We start from the raw sequence: 18,776 nt of genomic DNA, 5'->3' as shown, positions 1-18,776 counted from the left end.
AACTTAACTTTCTTAACTAGTATCATTAATCTTCTTATATTAGTCATAAAACTATCATAATACTATTTATAAACATCTTCATATATCATCAATTACTAATCTTAAACACCATAATCATTCATAAAACATTTCATTAATAGCTCATCAACTTGACATCTTAACATCTTAAATCATCTTAAATCATCTTAGACATCTTCAATATGCATGTGGTACCACCAGGGCATTAAACCCCCATCTCTAAGGTCATAAATGACCTGTCGGGCATTAAGCCCCCATCTCTAAGGTCATAAAGGACCTGTCGGGCATTAAGCCCCCATCTCTGACTATGCAACGACACAACTCTAATGCAACGACATAACTTTCGTACAACTTAGACAACTTCATGAACATCTCTTATAATTCTTTGACTTAGACCGACATTTACATCTTAAATAAGATCAACAGCAACATATGCAGCACTTATAAAGTCACATCATATCAGCATCATAACTTAACAGTATCAAATGATAACAACAACATCTTAAACATTGCATCAACATAAACATCATAATTAACACATATAGTGCATAAATAACAATACCACATCTTTATATAACACAACTTCAAATAATTCATATTTACTCATTATCAAATAACACATCAATTACATCATTAAATAACACATCAATACACATTGTCAATTAATTCATATAAATCATTTACACATCAAGAAAAATTATGATAAATATATAGTAGAATTAGAACTAGAATTATTTCTGTAACCAAAAAAGAACTAGAATTATTTCACAAAATAATAGCAAGGAACCGTAAGCCAATTAACAAGGGCATGATAAGAAGCTAATTATTAAGTAAACATTTTGAAGCAATACTAATTGAATTTAAAAGGCAATATCCCATGCTGTCTCATCAAGTTCAACAATAAATGAATTATTAAGGCTCATGGAATGGAGATTCTTGGTAATTTAAAGAAACAAATTTCATTCAAAGTTGTACCTAGTCAAAAGAGTGCTTATGTTCCAAACCTTTTGGATAGTATCTCGTTTTGGATCATTAACCTTTTAAGTAGTATATTTCTTTCAAAAGGTATTAGCATGATACTATTGTTAGTTGAAATTAATCTTCTATGAAACCAGATATCACAAAACACGTATTCAAATAGACACAAGAAAGACATTGGTTTCAGAGACTTCTGAACCACATTCAAAATTAGACTTCTGAAATTAACTATACAATCATACACGTTTTAATCATCTAAATATAACTATGAATCTACTACGAATTTACCACAACATTGAAAACTAATATAAAGTAGGCTCCTATAAGAATTTCCAAGGTTCATCGTTATGTAGTTGTGCATCGGCTATTAAGAAACCAACTAATTGAATTTCATAAAATCCCCAATGTTAGGTTTTCATTAATTTAAATCACAACAGCAAATTAGGGCATGCGTTTAACATGAATTCATTGAAACATCATGAAAACAAAGAAAAGAATGCAAACCCTTCACTACCCATATGTTCATAAAACCCTTATGTGAATAGAGACTCCCCTTACAAACTCATCCTAAAGCATGTTAGATGCAATCTAATGATTCACAGATTTAATATTAGTGAAAGATAGTCCCACCCTTACCTTAGATTGTTTTTCTGAAATCAAAAGCAGCGTTCTTCGTTCCTAGGGTTCTCTCTCTCTCTCTGAGTTCTCCTCTTTCTCCAAAAAACGGTCTAACGTAAAAACTCTTTCTAACCTAAGCTTCCTTATTTATAATACTAATCACTCTTCCTGAATCTATTTAGGCCCAATAACTTATTCTTCTTTCTATTCTAACCTCCAATTCTACTTACATTAATAATTCTTATATTCTAATAAATAATAGAATAATGCCACATAATAAAATACTAACACCTCATATATATAAATAAATCACATAAATAGATTCTAACTGAATAAAAATAATTAAATAAAAGGAGGGCGTTACAAAAAGAATACCGACGCGTCAATCAAAGGCCTTGAAACGCAAGTCGGTCAACTAGCACAACAAATGGCTCAAGGTAATCCGCAAGTGGGAACGTTCACCGCAAACACACAACCAAATCCTAAGGAGCATAGCAAAGCATAGCAATCAAAAGCTATAGCAACACGGAGTGGTAGAGTGATCGGTGAAGGGGTTGGTGAAGAAATAGTAGTTGAAAAGAAGGTTGAAGATGTTGTCAATGAGGAGGATCAAGTGAAGTTCGAGGAGGATGTAGTGGAGATAGAGAAGGATGTGTACATAGAAAATAAAGGAGAGTTAGTTGAAAAAGAAAAAAAATGAAAAAAGAGAACTAGTGGAACATGAGGAGATGGAGAGAAAGAAGAAAGATGTGGGGCAAGAAAAAGGCAAGAAAAAAGAAGTTGAGAAGCAAGTGGCGGCTCAACAATTACCGTACCCACATGCTCCATCGAAGAAAGATAAAGAGCGGCAATACTCAAGGTTTCTTGAACTCTTCAAGAAGTTTCAAATCGATATACCATTCTCAGAAGCCTTGGAGCAAATGCCGGTCTATGCTAAATTCATGAAAGACATCCTTTCCAAGAAGAGAAGAGTCAATGATGAAGAGACTATCCAAATTGATGCCAATTGTAATGCTATTATTCAAAGAAGGTTGCCTAAGAAAGAACAAGATCCGGGAAGAGTCACTCTACCGGTAGCTATTGGCACAACCCATGTAGGTAAAGCACTACTTGATCTTGGATCAAGCATAAATCTCATGCCTTTGTCCGTTGCCAAAAGAGTTGGTGATCTTTGTATAAAGAGGACTATGATGATGTTGCAATTGGCCGACAAATCCTTCGCAAAACCACTAGGAATGGCCGAAGATGTTCTTGTAAAAGTGGACAAATTTGTTTTTCCGGCTGACTCTGTGGTGATGGATGTTGAAGAAGATGAGGATGTGCCTCTTTTAATGGGAAGGAATTTCATGCAGACGGCTCGGATGATGATTGATCTTGATAATAATATCATGAAGGTTAAGGTAAATGATGAAGAGGTTACTTTCAACATCCGAGAAGCCTTGAAGCACTCAAAAGACAAGGGTGCATGCTTCAAAATGGATGCAACCGAAGAAGTCATCTTGACAACTCGGAAGCAATTGCACAAAAGAACACCCCTTGAGAGTGCTCTGGTGGACGCACTCAATGCTATTGATGAAGATGAAGCAAGAGACATTGAACAGTGTTTGAAGGAGCTAGATTCCTTGAAGGAGATTCTTCCTAATCAAGCCATACTTGAAGATTTGAAAGAAGAATCCAAGGAAGAAGCAAAAGATGATGACACCAAGGTAGAGTTAAATGTTTTACCATCTAATTTGAAATATGTTTTTCTTGAGAAAGATGGTACCAAGCTGTCATACCCTAATTTTGGACCTAAAAATACTTGCTCAAAATGATTTTCCTCTTCTCTGAGATGGGTCTTTGACTCTTGAGAGATTGTAATTGACTGTTGTTTTACTCTGATATTTTACTCTACTTTATATGAAATTTAGTGCTGTTACTTGAAAATGTTTAATTGTGATTTTGTCTGTGGTTTTCTTGCATTTCAAGATCCAAAAGGTTTTTCTTACATTCCAAGTCATTTGGAAATATCTTTGATTAACTGCACTTTATTTCAACCTTATTTGCAAAAATCATTGAAAAGGGCATTTTAGTCATTTCCTGTGTTAAAACTCCTTTTAATCTTTGAAAATTGTCTCTGAGTCTTTTCAATTAGTTTGTATAAATCCTTGCTTTAATTCCATGTTAAAAAACCTTTCAAAAATTGCATTTGAGTCATTTTGGGTCAATTTAGTCCCTAGGGGCATTTTGGTCATTTCACTCAAAATTTTGGCAGAGAGGTTACTTTAAAGTACCTCATTTTGCAGTTGGTTCATTTTAGTCCTTTTTGTGTTTTTTATTTTGTTTCACTTTAAGTTTTTTCCAAATTACCAATTTTAATTCAATTTTAGTTTTATTTTCATTTTTAGTCCTTTTTGCATTATAGTCCTCTAAAGTTTTTAAATTATGTTTTAGTCCTTTTGCTTTTTGCAATTTGGTCCTCTATTTGTTCATTTTGCAGATTTTTTTGTCCAGCAATCAATTAGGTCACGTGGCATCACAACATTGGTCAGGGATCACTGCATGGCAGCTATAAAGGGCCCAGTCATTGGTCAAAGTCAGAGATTGAATCATTCTGCACAATTCCCAAAAAGTCAGTTACAAACACAGTTCCAATTTTCTCTCTCCACCCTCTCAGATCAAAAACGCAGAAAGAATGACGAACACGTTGAAGTTCATCAAGAACATTCAACCGTGATTCATCTCCAACCTTCCCAGAATCAACAGTGATTCACCAAAATCATCCATCATCAACATCAACAGATCAAATTCAAGCATTCAAGCTCAAATCTCACGAAATCCGAACCAAATTCATCGATCCAGAGAGGGATTTGAACTGAAGCAGCTTCGTGGAAGAGGAAGAATCAAGAATGGAATCAAACTGCATCACTGCATAAACACAGGCTCGAAATCGCAGCAAACGCAGAAGAAGAGGAATCGTGACTTGAAGTTTTCCCATCTACGCCGCTTTGTGCTTCTCCATTTCAAAAGCAAGAGGTAACGGTTTCGACCTTTCTTTCCATTGCTTCGAGTTCTCAGTTCGTTGTTTAAAACTCTAGATCCACTCTTAATCTTTCCTTCTTCTTCAAAACCGAAATCCGAATCTAAACCTCAAGATCTAAGCCGATTGTGACTTGATTTCAAAATTCTAAGGCCGGATCCATGATCTATGTGAAAAAGGATTTTTAAAACTATAAAGAAAGTTAAGATCCGAGCCAAAAGAATTTTCCGGCGACGGCAACGGCACCGGAAGGTTACCGGCCGCCGCACCGGAGTTTCAAGATCCATCGGAGAAGAAGAGGCTCATCTTCAGAGCTTCTCTCTCTAGTTTTGTTTTAGAGAGAGAATCGGTTTAGTGTTGTGTTGTTTTTCCTCATGTTTTGCTTATATATCTGCTTCTTGATCCCACGCGCGCGCGTGTACTGCTTTCCATGCTCCCTATGCGTTTCTGGCTGTTAGATCTGCTTGTTGATGTGTTGTATGGTTGAGATTTGATTTTACTGTGTGTATGCGTTTCCTTACCATGCGTTGTATGCTTAAGAGCCGTCAGATCTAGGTTTTGGAAGATCTGGATCAATCCAACGCCTCTGAGGCTCTTGGATGATCCAGATTCATCCATATGTGTGGGCTTGGGCCTATAATCTGTTTGTCTTGTGTTTTTGCTGATCTTTTTGCTATTTCTCACACTATTTTTTGCTAATTACGCCTCTGATAGGTTTTCAAATCTTTTGAAAATTTTCTAAAAAAATTGTGAATACTTCTTGATACATTTGTGATAATTTTGTGGTGTTTTTACATAATAAAAACTGGTAAAAAATAATGTGATATCTTTCTGGCTTATTTTGTGATGTTTTGTGTTAAATCTTGTGAAAAATTGCATGATCTTGATTCTAATCTTGATGCATGATATTGAATTGTGACATGTGAATTTGTGATGAGTTTATCTCTGTTTTGATGTATATTTTACTGTTTGTGAATGTGTTGTGGTGAATTACTTGTTTTACAAGTCTTGTGAAAATAAAGTGCCAAATGTGTCTAAAAATGTATCATAACTCTTGACTTGAATATGTTCCTATAATTCTCACATTATGGCTGCAATAAAACCTTTTGAAAATTGCTATGATGAGAGAATTATAGGTCATATGCATATTGAGATGTTATGGTAAATTTTTAGTGTATTTTGACACTTTATTCTTGTTGATTTTACCACTTTGTGTAGCATTTTCTTGCTTTATTTCTTGCCATACTATATCTTGTGCTACTAACTCTCTATTTCATGTTTCATACATCATAAGCATTCTATACTTCATCTCCTCCTTCACCTTTATTTCTTGCATTTTTTTTATTGGTTCATTTTTATGCGAGATTAAGTTCTCGCAAGGATAGTAGTGTGTATCTATGCCAATGATGTAAACGGACAATGGACTCTAAACATGTACACCGACACTCACCGACACAAGCACACACCTCACATGGATACTTTAGATGTATGTTTAGGGTGTGTATGCTCTAGATGTATGTTTAGAGAATGTATGTTTAGATGTATGTTTAGGTTTTGACACTTAGACAAAAATCCTTTTTTCCAAAAAAATGTGAACAAACTCACTTGAAACTTTTTTCCAAAAAAATAGGAGTCAAAACTCCTCCCTTTTCTCTTTATTTTCTTAAGTGAAAATCTTAATGAATTTTAACCATACTTAGACCTTTTTTGCAAAATGACTAATTCCACCTCACATTTTCCCAATGCTTATGCCCTTGAGGCCTCTCATATCAATTCTTCAAAATTCCATTTTCAAACTTAAAATCAACCAACAAAAATAAAAACTCTTTTTGGAAGAGAACTACATGGAGTTTGATTCCTTCCAAGGATATGTAGGCAAGAAGTCAAAACTTCTCCAAGTCCAATAAAACAAAAATTCAAACACATTCTTCTCCCTCCAATTCTTGACCTAGCAAACCCTTAGGTGTAAATAACATTTTCAAATAGCATTTAAAAATAAAGCGCGTGTGTAGAAAGTAAAGACGGTTCCTATAGAATACTATAGTCGTTATAGGTGCCTAACACCTTCCTATAGCGAAAACAACTCCCGGACCTCGATTCTCAAGGGTTTTTTCTTATTTTTCCCTTCCCAAGAAAAAACGAGATATAAAAGGTTAAAAAGGTTCAAACTTAATCAATGTTTGACACCCGAAAAACCAAGATAAAACACAAGCCGATGGTCATTAGTAGCTCCTTGTCCATCAATGATGAAACAAAGTTGGTAGAGGTCCTCAAAGCCAACAAGGAAGCAATAGGGTGGAAGTTATTCGACTTGAAAGGGATAAGTCCATCTTATTGCATGCATAAGAATATGATGGAAGAAAACTACAAACCGGTAGCACAACCGCAACGCCGCTTAAATCCAAACATGAAAGAGGTGGTGCGCAAGGAAGTAGTGAAGTTGCTTGAAGCCGGCATGATCTATCCAATCTCGGATAGTGCTTGGGTAAGCCCGGATCAAGTAGTTCCCAAGAAAGGAGGAATGACGATGATCACTAATGATAAAAATGAGTTGATCCCAACTAGAACCGTAACCGGATGGAGGATGTGTATCGATTATAGAAGACTTAATCAAGAAACAAGGAAGGATCACTTCCCATTGCCCTTCATGGATCAAATGCTTGAAAGACTCTCCGGTCAATCCTTTTATTGCTTCCTAGATGGTTACTCCGGTTACAATCAAATCCCTGTGAACCCAGATGATCACGAGAAGACGGCTTTCACTTGCCCCTTTGGTATTTTTGCTTATCGAAGAATGCCATTTGGCTTGTGTAATGCACCCGCAACTTTCCAACGGTGTGTTCAAGCAATCTTCTCCGATTTAATTGGTAAATGCATGGAGGTGTTCATGGATGATTTCTCAGTTTTTGGATCATCATTTGATATGTGTTTGAAGAGCTTGGATACCGTGCTGAAGCGGTGTATTGAAACTAGCTTGGTGCTCAATTGGGAGAAATGTCATTTCATGGTTATCGAGGGTATTGTCCTTGGTCATAAGATTTCTTCAAAGGGTATCGAGGTAGACCAAGCAAAGGTCGATGTTATTTGAAAGCTTCCACCACCGGTGAATGTCAAAGGTGTTCGGAGTTTTCTAGGCCATGCCGGGTTTTACCGGAGATTCATCAAAGACTTCTCAAAGATAGCAAAGCCTATGAGCAACTTGCTCAACAAAGATAAGTCTTTTATTTTTGATAATGAATGTCTTTTTGCATTTGAAATTTTGAAAGAAAGATTGACCACTGCACCAATAATCATTGCTCCTAATTGGGACTTAAATTTTGAATTAATGTGTGATGCAAGTGATTTTGCTGTTGGTGCGGTCTTGGGTCAACGTAAGGACAAAATTTTTCATGCTATTCACTATGCAAGTAAAGTTTTAAATGAGGCACAAATTAATTATGCCACCACTGAGAAAGAATTACTTGCAATAGTTTATGCAATGGAGAAATTTTGTTCTTACCTTGTAGGTTCCAAAATTGTTATCTATACTGACCATGCAGCTATAAAGTATCTCCTCACTAAGTCCGACTCAAAGCCAAGGCTCATCCGATGGATGTTGTTGCTTCAAGAGTTTGACTTAGAGATCAAAGATAGGAAAGGCACGGAGAATCTTGTAGCTGATCACCTTTCAAGGTTGACAAACAATGAGGTGACAAAGAATGAACCGGAAGTTCGTGAAGAATTTCCCGATGAAAGGTAGCTTGCAATCAACGTGAGACCTTGGTTTGCCGACATGGTGAACTACAAAGCATCCGGGTTCATTCCTGAAGATTATGAATGGCAACAACATAAGAAGTTCCTCCATGATGCTAATCATTATGTGTGGGATGAGCCATACTTGTTGAAAATTGGAGCGGACGATCTCTTGCGTAGGTGTGTTGATGATAAAGAGGCGAAGAAGATCCTATGGCGATGCCACAATTCACCCTATGGAGGTCACTTCAATGGGGAAAGAACCGCCACAAAGGTACTTCAATCTGGTTTCTATTGGCCAACTCTTTTAAAAGATGCCAATACACATTGCAAGCATTGTGATTAATGTCAAAGAACCGGATCAATGTCAAAGAGAAATGAGATGCCTCTACAAATCATCCTTGAAGTAGAAGTGTTCGATTGTTGGGGTATAGACTTTGTTGGCCCTTTTCCTTCATCATTTTCTAATGAATACATCTTGGTAGCTGTTGATTATGTTTCAAAGTGGGTGGAAGCCGTAGCATCGCCTAAAGCCGATAGCAAGACGGTAGTGAAGTTCCTAAAGAAAAATATTTTCACCCGGTTTGGTACACCAAGAGTTCTCATTAGTGATGGAGGGTCACACTTTTGCAACGCACAACTTGCCAAAGCCTTAGATCACTATGGAGTCAAGCACAAGGTAGCATCACCTTATCATCCGCAAACAAATGGACAAGCTGAAGTTTCCAACCGGGAGGTCAAACAAATACTTGAGAAGTCGGTCTCTACATCTCGGAAGGATTGGTCGGCTAAACTTGATGAAGCTTTATGGGCATATATGACTGCTTACAAGTCTCCTATAGGCCTCACTCCCTTTCAAATGGTCTATGGCAAATCTTGTCATTTACCGGTTGAGCTTGAACACAAAGCATTTTGGGCACTGAAGTTCCTAAATTTTGATCAAGAGAAGGCCGGTGAAAGACGAAAAGTTCAAATGCATGAGCTTGAAGAAATGAGAAATCAAGCTTATGAGTCTTCAAAGCTTTACAAAGAAAGGACCAAGAAATATCATGATAAGAAGATCATCCAGAGACAATTCATGCCGGGGCAAATGGTGTTGCTTTTCAATTCAAGACTAAGACTTTTTCCGGGCAAATTGAAGTCTAAGTGGTCCGGACCTTTCATGGTTAAAGAGGTGAAACCTTATGGAGCTGTTGAACTTGAGGATCCAGTTACAAAAACCAGCTGGACAGTGAATGGGCAGAGACTTAAGCCCTATTTCGGTGGTGAAATTGATCGGAGTTTGTCGACGATTTCACTAATCGAACCATGATTTCTTCAAGATAAATGCGTCGAGCTCATGACGTAAAACAAGCTCTTGCTGGGAGGCACACCCAGTTTTGTAAGTATTTTTATGTTTTATTGCATATAGGAATATTATCATGAGCATTGCAATGCCAAAACAACAAGCAATTTTTGAGGACAGTTCTGGGGAAATCTCGCACAAGCGAAATGAAGTTCGCTTAAGCGAGATTGGTTTAAATCTTGGCATTAGTTACGACATTGAACTCGCGCAAGCGATTTGTTTTAAAACGGTTCCCAATATCAATGTCATAACTCCTCTTAAACCCACCCACCCACCCCACTTCTCTCTTTTGCGGTTCCACAAAACTTCTCCACACTTCTCCTTTCTCACACACACTACTCCAAATCTTCTCAAAGCAAACATTCATTCATTGCATCAATCTACATTTTGTTTGCAGTCATTCTTCCACTCTTTTAACAGGCTTCCTTTTCCTTGTCCTTTTCCTTTTCTTGTTTTAATTTGAAAAATCATGCCTTTAGCATTTCTAGAATTGGTTAGGGTTAGGATTAGATGACTTATTTTGTTAGAAATTGGATTGAGATAGAACAATAGCGTGTAAATGGACTACAATCACTATTACATAACCTTAAACATTCAATTTTGGAACAAACCCATTTGTAAATTTTGTGAAAAATAAGGGTTGTGAATGATTTTTGGTTATATATGTGATTAAAGTCCCTTTTTGAACACTCTTGTTGTTATAGAAATGTAGGGCTGAGTTTTATGTCAATTTTTTGCCCGGTTTGGTTGAATATGCTGGAAATGGGTTAAATTTCGCAGGTACAGAGAGAATTCGCTTAAGCGAAGTTTATGTTTCAAAATCTCGCGCAAGCGAATTTTTTCCAGAATTGCTTATGCATACTCGCTTCTGAGCTCGCTTCAGCGAGGCTCAAGCGAAATCTCTCTGTCCCTCTGTTTTTGTTTTAAGGTCTATCTGCCTTAACCCATTTGATTCCATACTTGTGCTGATCATTATTCTATACTGTATATGGTTTTCCTGGTTGTTTTGCAGATGGCACCCAAAAATCCACAAGGCAAGAAACGAAAAACCACTGCTTCCTCGTCCGGTGTTATTAACCGTCCTGCACCCTTACCCAGAAACCCCGACCGAACCAGATACACCTCAAACAAAACTTATGTCAGGTTTCTCGAGTTGAAAAAAGAGAAAATTTGGCATGATAAAATTTTCCGGATAGACCCTGAGGGAGAGTTTGGGGACATTGCAGCTGTTTTTAGAGATAGGAAATGGGAGAAACTTCTCAACCCCCACCCAAAGATTAACTTGGACCTGTTGTGTGAGTTCTATGTCAATTCCCTACCCGATTGTGAAGCCAACCAAATGCATGATGCCTACTCCTTTACCACCACTGTGAGGGGCACCACGATCCGCTTTGATCGTGATGCCATCAATGAGTACCTGGGAAACCCTTACACTTTACCTGACCCTGAGGACCTAGATGAAGAATCCCTTTGTCCTTATGGAGATAGACAGAAAAATGGGACATGGGACCATGAAAAAATTTAGAGAGAGATCCTACTACCTGGGAGGTGGTATCGCCCATCAAAAAAGGGTAACCCAAATTTAGTCGGCTTCACTGACATGAAGCCAAGGGCCGGGATCATCTTCAAGTTTTTGGTTCACAACGTTTAGCCAAAGAGCCATGTCACCACTGCCACTAAGCTTGTAACTCCTCTGATTTACCACATTTGTAAAGGAAGACCAGTGGATGTGGTGAGGATTATATCTAGAGAGCTGAAGAATATAGCTCTAGGTGGTACAGCAGGAGCCGAGACTCGACTTTGCTTTCCAGGGTTCATAATGGGGTTGCTTAGGCATCATGGAGTGCAAATTCCCGAATTTTCTGAAGAGCTCGTTTCTCCCATTGATGACAAGTACATTCGGGGTTACATTACCAGAGCACTAACTAAGGGTGCCGCTTCTTCTTCTCATGTACCCTCACCTGAGGACTTTCCAGAGCATGATGATCCTCACCAGACTATGCCACCACCTCAGCAGCCCGACACTTTTGATTTTGCTTCTTTGCAGGCTTGGATGATTCAGCATGAGAAGAGGGCACATGAGAGAGCTATGAGGCAAGAAATCAGAGATAACCATATGATAAACCAGCAGGCTGCAATCTTCCGCAGCAACCAGGGTATCTATTCGCATCTTTACGATGCTCACTTGGACCCTAGGTGTTTCGTATTCACTCCTACGCAGTTCTATGACTCTTGCATCTGGCCTGGGGACATGCCAATTTACCCAGGAGGGGGCAGTGGAGCAGGACCAGCTCATACTCAGGAGAGGACTGCTAGTTTTCATGGTATTAGTACAGCATGACCTGCTCATACCCAGAAGAGGACTGCTAGCTTTCATACCCAGGAGAGGACTGCTAGCTTTCATGGTGCTGATCATGATCCAGAGGGGACTGTTAGTTTCCATCCTTCTGATGACATGGATGACGATGCGGCGCACTGACCGCATCTCTTGTTTTTTTTAGTGATGCTTTGACATTTCTGCTTTGACTCTTTATTTTGATGTTGGAACAATTTTTATGCTTTTGTACTCTTACTTCTTGAGCACGGTTTTGGGTGTTCAACATTTTGGTTTAGTTTTAATTGCATTTTGGTTTAATAACTTAGCTTGTTGGTTGTTTTTAACTTATATGCTTTGGATGAATAATTTTGGTTTAAATCTTGCTTGTGTCTCTCAAAAGATAATCGCTCATGAACATCAAAGTTTAAAGTGCTCCAAGGAGCCAATTATTGAGCAAAAGCAGGTGAGTGATAATGATATGAATTGTGAGAAAGCGCAAGGCCAAGGTATTGGTTTCCTGTTGTTCTAGGTGTGACTAAGAATTTGAAACTTGTACTTTGAACAAAATGTATCTCATTTAATTCTTTTCATAAACATGATTATTTTTGAACCACTTAGTACTTAACCTAAATGTGAGGTAGCTTCAAATTGTTAATATATGCTGGAGACCGATAATCACCGTCTAACTTGTTTTTGTTATGTTAAATCTGATAATTATTTTGAATTGTATTGAAGCATGGAAAGGATCAAGGCACTTTTTGAAATTGAGTTAACCTACTTGACCACATAAAGCCTACCTGTGAGAAGAGTGTGTATCTGATACCCCAATCTGAGTCAAACGAATCAAGTCCTCAAACATGAACTGTCAATATTCATAAGCACAATGCTCATTGAATTTGCCTGAAATTTTTCAAAAATCCAGTTCATGCTTGACTCATTTTAGGACTTTGATATTTTCACTTTGTTGAACCCTTAACTTTATTGCACTTTGTCCATTGCCTTAGGATAGGGGAACATTCAATTAGAGTTTTGTTGTATTCAAGTTGGGGAGAAAAGGAGGCATTGTATGTCAAGTATCTGGTGAAATTGTTAAAATAACCTGACAACATTGAAGAAAAGAAAAAGTTGTACATATGAAAAAGAAAACAAAAGAAAAGAAAAAGAAGAAAAAGAATGAAAAATCACAAAAATAGAATAAGTTGTCAAGGTTATTGGTTAGATTGTTAATCACCAAGGGTTTGTAATGATTGGTAGGGAAGGTGATGGATTTTAATGGATGATACAAAGAATGTTCCTCTTTGATAGGTTTTCTGATCAATTGCCCCACATATGACATTTCTTTTGTAGCCCGGCCAAGTTATAACCCTATAAAGACCTTTTGATCCATGTTTTTGTGCTTTTTGAGACGATATTTGGATGGACACCTAACTTAATCAGGATGTTAGCATGATTGTTGGATGTGTGTTCATTACCTTCATTATTGTTATTATTATTATATTTCAACTACTTTCAAAGAAGTGTGTTAGGTGTGGTTCATAACTAGTTATGTTTATGCTTTGAATTTTATGATATATATTTTGTGCTTAGGACTTGTTTCACATTCATAGCTGTGCTTGGAATAATGGAGAACTTCATGCTTGCCTATGCATTCACATTTGAATCACCACTTGAAATTTTTTAATGTATTGAATTGTTTGGTACTGTGCTAGAAAGCTTGTCCAAAGCCTTGTGAGTTTCCTTTTGATTCTTTTGTTTGAGGACAAACAAAAAGCTAAGTTGGGGAGAGTTTGATAAGTGCTCAAAAGTAATATCTTTCATGTGTTAAAAGAGGCATTTTTAGTGACTTGTTATGCAAGTTATCTACGGAAAAGCTTTCAATTGTTGTATTTATACCATTTATGCTTTACATGCCTGATTCTACCCAATTTATGCAGGAAATGACAAGCAAGGACCAAAACTCAAGTTTGTGAACCAAGCAAAACTCGCTTACGCGAGAAAGTTCCAGAGAGCAACTTAGCATCTCGCTTCCAGATCGCTTTCATCTCGCTCGTGGATAATGGTATCTCGCTTACGCGAGTGTAACTCGCTTACGTGAGATCAATGCCGAGAGCAAAAAGAATCTCGCTTTTCATCTCGCTTCCCTTTCGCGCAAGCCAGGTTCAAAGGCGGTTTAAAGATTGAAGCAAGCTCGCTTACACGAGTTAATGTCGCTTACGCGAGATCATTGTCGAAAGGAATTTCAGGAACTCGCTCTTGAATCGCTTCCAGCTCGCTTACACGATATTCAACTTCTACAGGGATAAGGGCTACGTGGCAAGACTTCACTGGTCAGGGTTAGATATTTATGCAACTCGCTTAAGCAAGATGTAGCTCGCTTACGCGAGATGTCACGTTTTCAGCCCATTTAAATAGAAGTTTTCCCTCTCTCTAGCACTATTCACTGTTTTATTGATAATTCTAGACATTTTAAGAGAGAGGTTAGAGCTATTTCAAAGAGAGAAACACAAAGCAAGTGGTTTAGGAGTAGATTCAACTCAAGATCGCTTTGGACACGAAGGATCTTGACATGGAATCTTCATCTTTCCTTCATCCTTTGCATAGTATACATGTCTTTGTGTAGCTATTATCTACTCTTGTAGTATTGAGGTAAACAAACAAGCTATTATGTAATCTTTTGATCTTTTAATGTATAAGGTTCTAGCTTAATGTTTCAATATTGTTGTTATTCTTGTGTTTAATGCTTTCAAAGAGATTCAAGATGATTTGGACACGAACTCTTGAATCTTGAACTAGAATAACAATCTATCTTAAGTTATATCACTCTTGACAAGTTTGTAAACATTTGATAATTGCTTTTAATCAAGAACTTAATGCTTTCGGATACTTAATCAGGCTGGACACGGTCGATTAAGTTATCCGATCGACTTTGTTATCGTTTAAGGGATTTGGACACGAGTGTTTAAACCATAATTTAGAAATAACGATATCGCTTTGGACACGAAGGATGTTGTAGAAATGATTGTGATAATATTGGTTATAAAGCTAGAGTCTGTTAATCGATCGAGAGATTGCTGCTGTTATGCTTGATTGTTATCTTATACCGCAAGCGAAATAGTTCGATCTTCTCTCGTTTTTACTTTTATGTCGTTTAGGAATATAGTTTTACAAACAAACAATTTATAAAGGATACCTTAATGTGAACTATTGTGAAAATGCTTATGATTAACGCAACTCCCTGCGGAAAACGATCATATATTATACTCACGTGTATATAGTTATATGACATGTAGAAATCCTACATCAGTTATCTTCTCCAAAAAAAAGATGCTGGTTTGTTAATTTCTCATTGATTTATGAAATGCTTACATGAAAAACATTGTCACGGTTCAACAATGCACACAAGTATTGTGTGAAAATTTGATCAAAGGAATGTGTCCTAGTTTTTTTGTTTTGTTTTCGTGATGTACATATTATGTTTAGAGACTAATCTTAATTATGTTTTTTTTTTGTGAAGTGGGCTAGTGACACTTCTCTCTTTTTTAGGTTAGTTTTAGATAAAGGACCAAATTATTCTGGATAATACTATCATTTTTATTAACATTAGAAAATACTTTTTCGGTCTCAATTATAAACGCCTTTTCATTTTTTAGATTTGTTGAATAAATGATGTATGTGATCTCAATTATAGACCACAAACACCAGAAACTATCCGATTAAATTTGTCTTTGAACATGATTGAATCACATTTGAATGACATAAAGTTTGATTAAGTAACAAAGTTAGACCATTCAAAAAAAAGAAACAAAATTTATTGTTACAAATGTTGTAATTTGGGTTTGTGGGGCTAAAATAAATAAAAGAAAAATGAGTAAGCCTTTACCTTTTCATTTATTTCAAAAAGGTCATGCATGTAGTATAGTAAAGCCTAAACATGAGACCAATTGAGTGGTACAAGTGGGAAACACAGCACGTTACACAAAACACAATTAGTGTTATTGGACCCCATTCACAACAACAATGCTTTTGAGTTATTTTTGAGCACGCTTAATACCCTCTTCTTCCCACCCTTTTTTATTTGTTTTTGCCATTTTGCTTTTTATCACCATGAAGTGTCATCATCATTCCACGCTCATGAATCATTTCTTCCAATCCTTTCCATTTTTTGCAGTAGCACATTCACAGGTAGATATATAATGTTTTCACCCCAACTCTTAGGTGTAATCTTTGAACCTAGAATATATCAATTTTTTTTAAGAGTTTCGTATTGGATGAAATATGATTTGAAAATATGTTTATAAGTCGATACCTGTTGTTTTTTGAGTTCAGAAAAGTACCTTTAATAAAATTGAAATCAACACCGAAGATATTACCGGGTTGAATCACGACCAGGTCCCTTTTTTCAAGACGTTTCGCGGCACTACCCGAGTTTGTGCAAGGTAGACTAACAACCGTGCTGCCTCCAGGATAAAACAGTCCAGTTCACGTGCTCGATTATGTACTGCACCATAAGTAATTGTTCGAGAAATAACACCCTCAAATATGGCTTAATCAATCGTTCGATTAAACTACTCTTTATGGTACGAAGGCCACTCGAAACCGACAGGACAGAAGGAGTAGAAGAAGAGAAGAATGACTCGTCAACACAAGTCGAAAAAGGTAGAAGAGAGGAAAAACACATAAAGCATCAACCGTGAATTTCGGTGTGTGGAATAAATGAGGCCAGCTCTCATTTTATAGGATCACATCATAACTTTGACAAATTATACAATAGAAATCTCAATCTATTTAAGCCATTAAATAGTGTTCAGATAACTCACATCTGACTGACAAATTAGAAACTCAATCCCAACCATCTGATCTTGATGAGTGGTGTTGATCATTGACTATAAGTCTATAACGTATTCTTTTGGTCATTGAATTTGATTGTGACACTTGCACTACTAAAAGAGGCATTCCTTTTGATAGAGAACCATATGTGAGTTTTTAGATAAAGCAAACATCTCATACAAACATATGTAAATTGTTTTACCCTTTTCATCTCCTTGATCTAGTCTGTGTACTAGTACTATCCTAACCTTTCTCATCTATTAACACTACAAAATCTTTCTTGTTAGACACTCATTCATTCCATATAGTAACATTCCTGATTTAGTTATTTCCTTTCCTTAGGAAAAGAAATCAAGCCTTTCCTTTTGAAGTTATATATGACACATTGATTCTGTATAAAGCTTTGGTCCTCTTTTTTTCCTTGTCTCATGGACTCATTTTACACTCTTATGTTGATGACACTTTCATTATTGTCATTGAAATTTCATGGATCTTATGCTCAGAATATCAAATCAGTTCATGTTCTTGACCTCCTCATAAGAGATCACACATTCAAGTCATTAGACAAAGATTTCAAGACAGGAATACCTCAATCTGTGAAGCTACCTTCAAATTTATCAGGCATCAAAGTAGATACTGTGAGATTTAGATGTGGAAGTTTAACAAGGTATGGTGCAAAATTAAAGGAGTTTCATCTTGGTATTGGTGTTTCTATTCATCCATGTATTGAAAGAGTAATGTTGATAAGACAAAGCATAGAGTATAATAATAATTGGTCTTCTATATATTATGCAAACTATAATGATCTATCTAAGTATCAACTTGTTTCTCCAATTGTTGGAATTTTAGCTTACAATGCTGATGAAGATTCAAATTCTAGTAGTAACCCTTTTCAACTTGGAATTGAAGCTGGTGAAAAGCTCATCACAATTGATTTCAACAATGCTACAAATTTCAAGAATCAAGAAGAGAAAGGTATCGAAGTGAAACCATTATGTGTAAGTTTTGAAGGAAATGGAAAAATGACACTTGCAATAACAAAACCTTTAGCAACAAATGTTTGTGTTGCTAAAACACATGGGCATTTTGGTTTGGTTGTTGAGTCTTTAGAACATCAAGATGATGAGTATAAAAAGCCTATAAGACTAAGTCAATGGAAAATTGCAGTTGGGAGTACTATTGGTGCTGCTTTAGGTGCTTTTCTTTTAGGTTTACTTTTTGTAGCAATGGTTGTTAGGGTTAAGAAAAGGTCAAGAATGGTTCAGATGGAAAGAAGAGCTTATGAAGAAGAAGCACTTCAGGTTTCAATGGTTGGACATGTGAGAGCTCCTACTGCACCTGGAACTAGAACAACACCAACACTTGAGCAACATGACTATATAACTCGACATCCTCGTTGATGAGGTTTACTGCATGTTTGGATTGATGGTGAGTTTGCCAAAATCACGATGTCACCGTGATTTCCTGAAATCCACCTTGATTCCAAAACATGCAGCTTATTGTGTTACTAGTTAATCAGTTTTGTAACATTAAAGATCACATTCAATCAAATTTATTAGGTCAAATCTTAAATTGTATTATTAGTTCATGTTCAGAATCTTTATAGGTTTTTTTTTTTTTTTTAAGAAGTCAAACTAATCCATCAAAATTAAGGTTTTATATCTCCTTGATAAAAGAAATCACACATTAGATCCATGTTCCTAATATTTGATATTGGTCCTAAAATCTAGATCAATGACACAGAGGCAATTATACATGTGTGTTGCTTGAAGCCACAGATTTGCATATTGTGCTGTTCAAAAGTCAAAAGAAGCAAATCTTTTTATTTTTTATTTTGTTGGTGAAAGTAAAAGAAGCTAATCAATTATAAGCCTGCTATGCAAAACAATATGATAACACGACAGTTTGACAATTGTGACAAA

At 36.5% G+C, this 18,776-nt stretch overlaps 1 protein-coding gene across 1 annotated transcript; it reads left to right on the top strand.

The window, feature by feature from the left end:
* Nucleotides 1–16,826: 16,826 nt before the first annotated feature.
* On the top strand, nucleotides 16,827–18,479 carry LOC146935381 (uncharacterized). Its single transcript, XM_085750541.1, has one exon. It carries the CDS (start codon nucleotides 17,283–17,285, stop codon nucleotides 18,252–18,254), a length of 972 nt encoding a protein of 323 aa, XP_085606667.1. The 5' UTR covers nucleotides 16,827–17,282; the 3' UTR covers nucleotides 18,255–18,479.
* The last annotated feature ends 297 nt before the right edge of the window (nucleotides 18,480–18,776 follow it).

The sequence above is a fragment of the Medicago sativa genome, chromosome 3 (genome assembly GCF_051527215.1).
Source record: "Medicago sativa cultivar Bolivia chromosome 3, Bolivia_mono, whole genome shotgun sequence".
Taxonomy (NCBI): domain Eukaryota; kingdom Viridiplantae; phylum Streptophyta; class Magnoliopsida; order Fabales; family Fabaceae; genus Medicago; species Medicago sativa.
This window is presented reverse-complemented; position numbering and strand designations above follow the sequence as displayed.

What these genes read in the sequence shown, in the direction of transcription:
- LOC146935381 (XM_085750541.1), top strand. Translation starts at nt 17,283, where the DNA reads ATGGACTCATTTTACACTCTTATGTTGATGACACTTTCATTATTGTCA.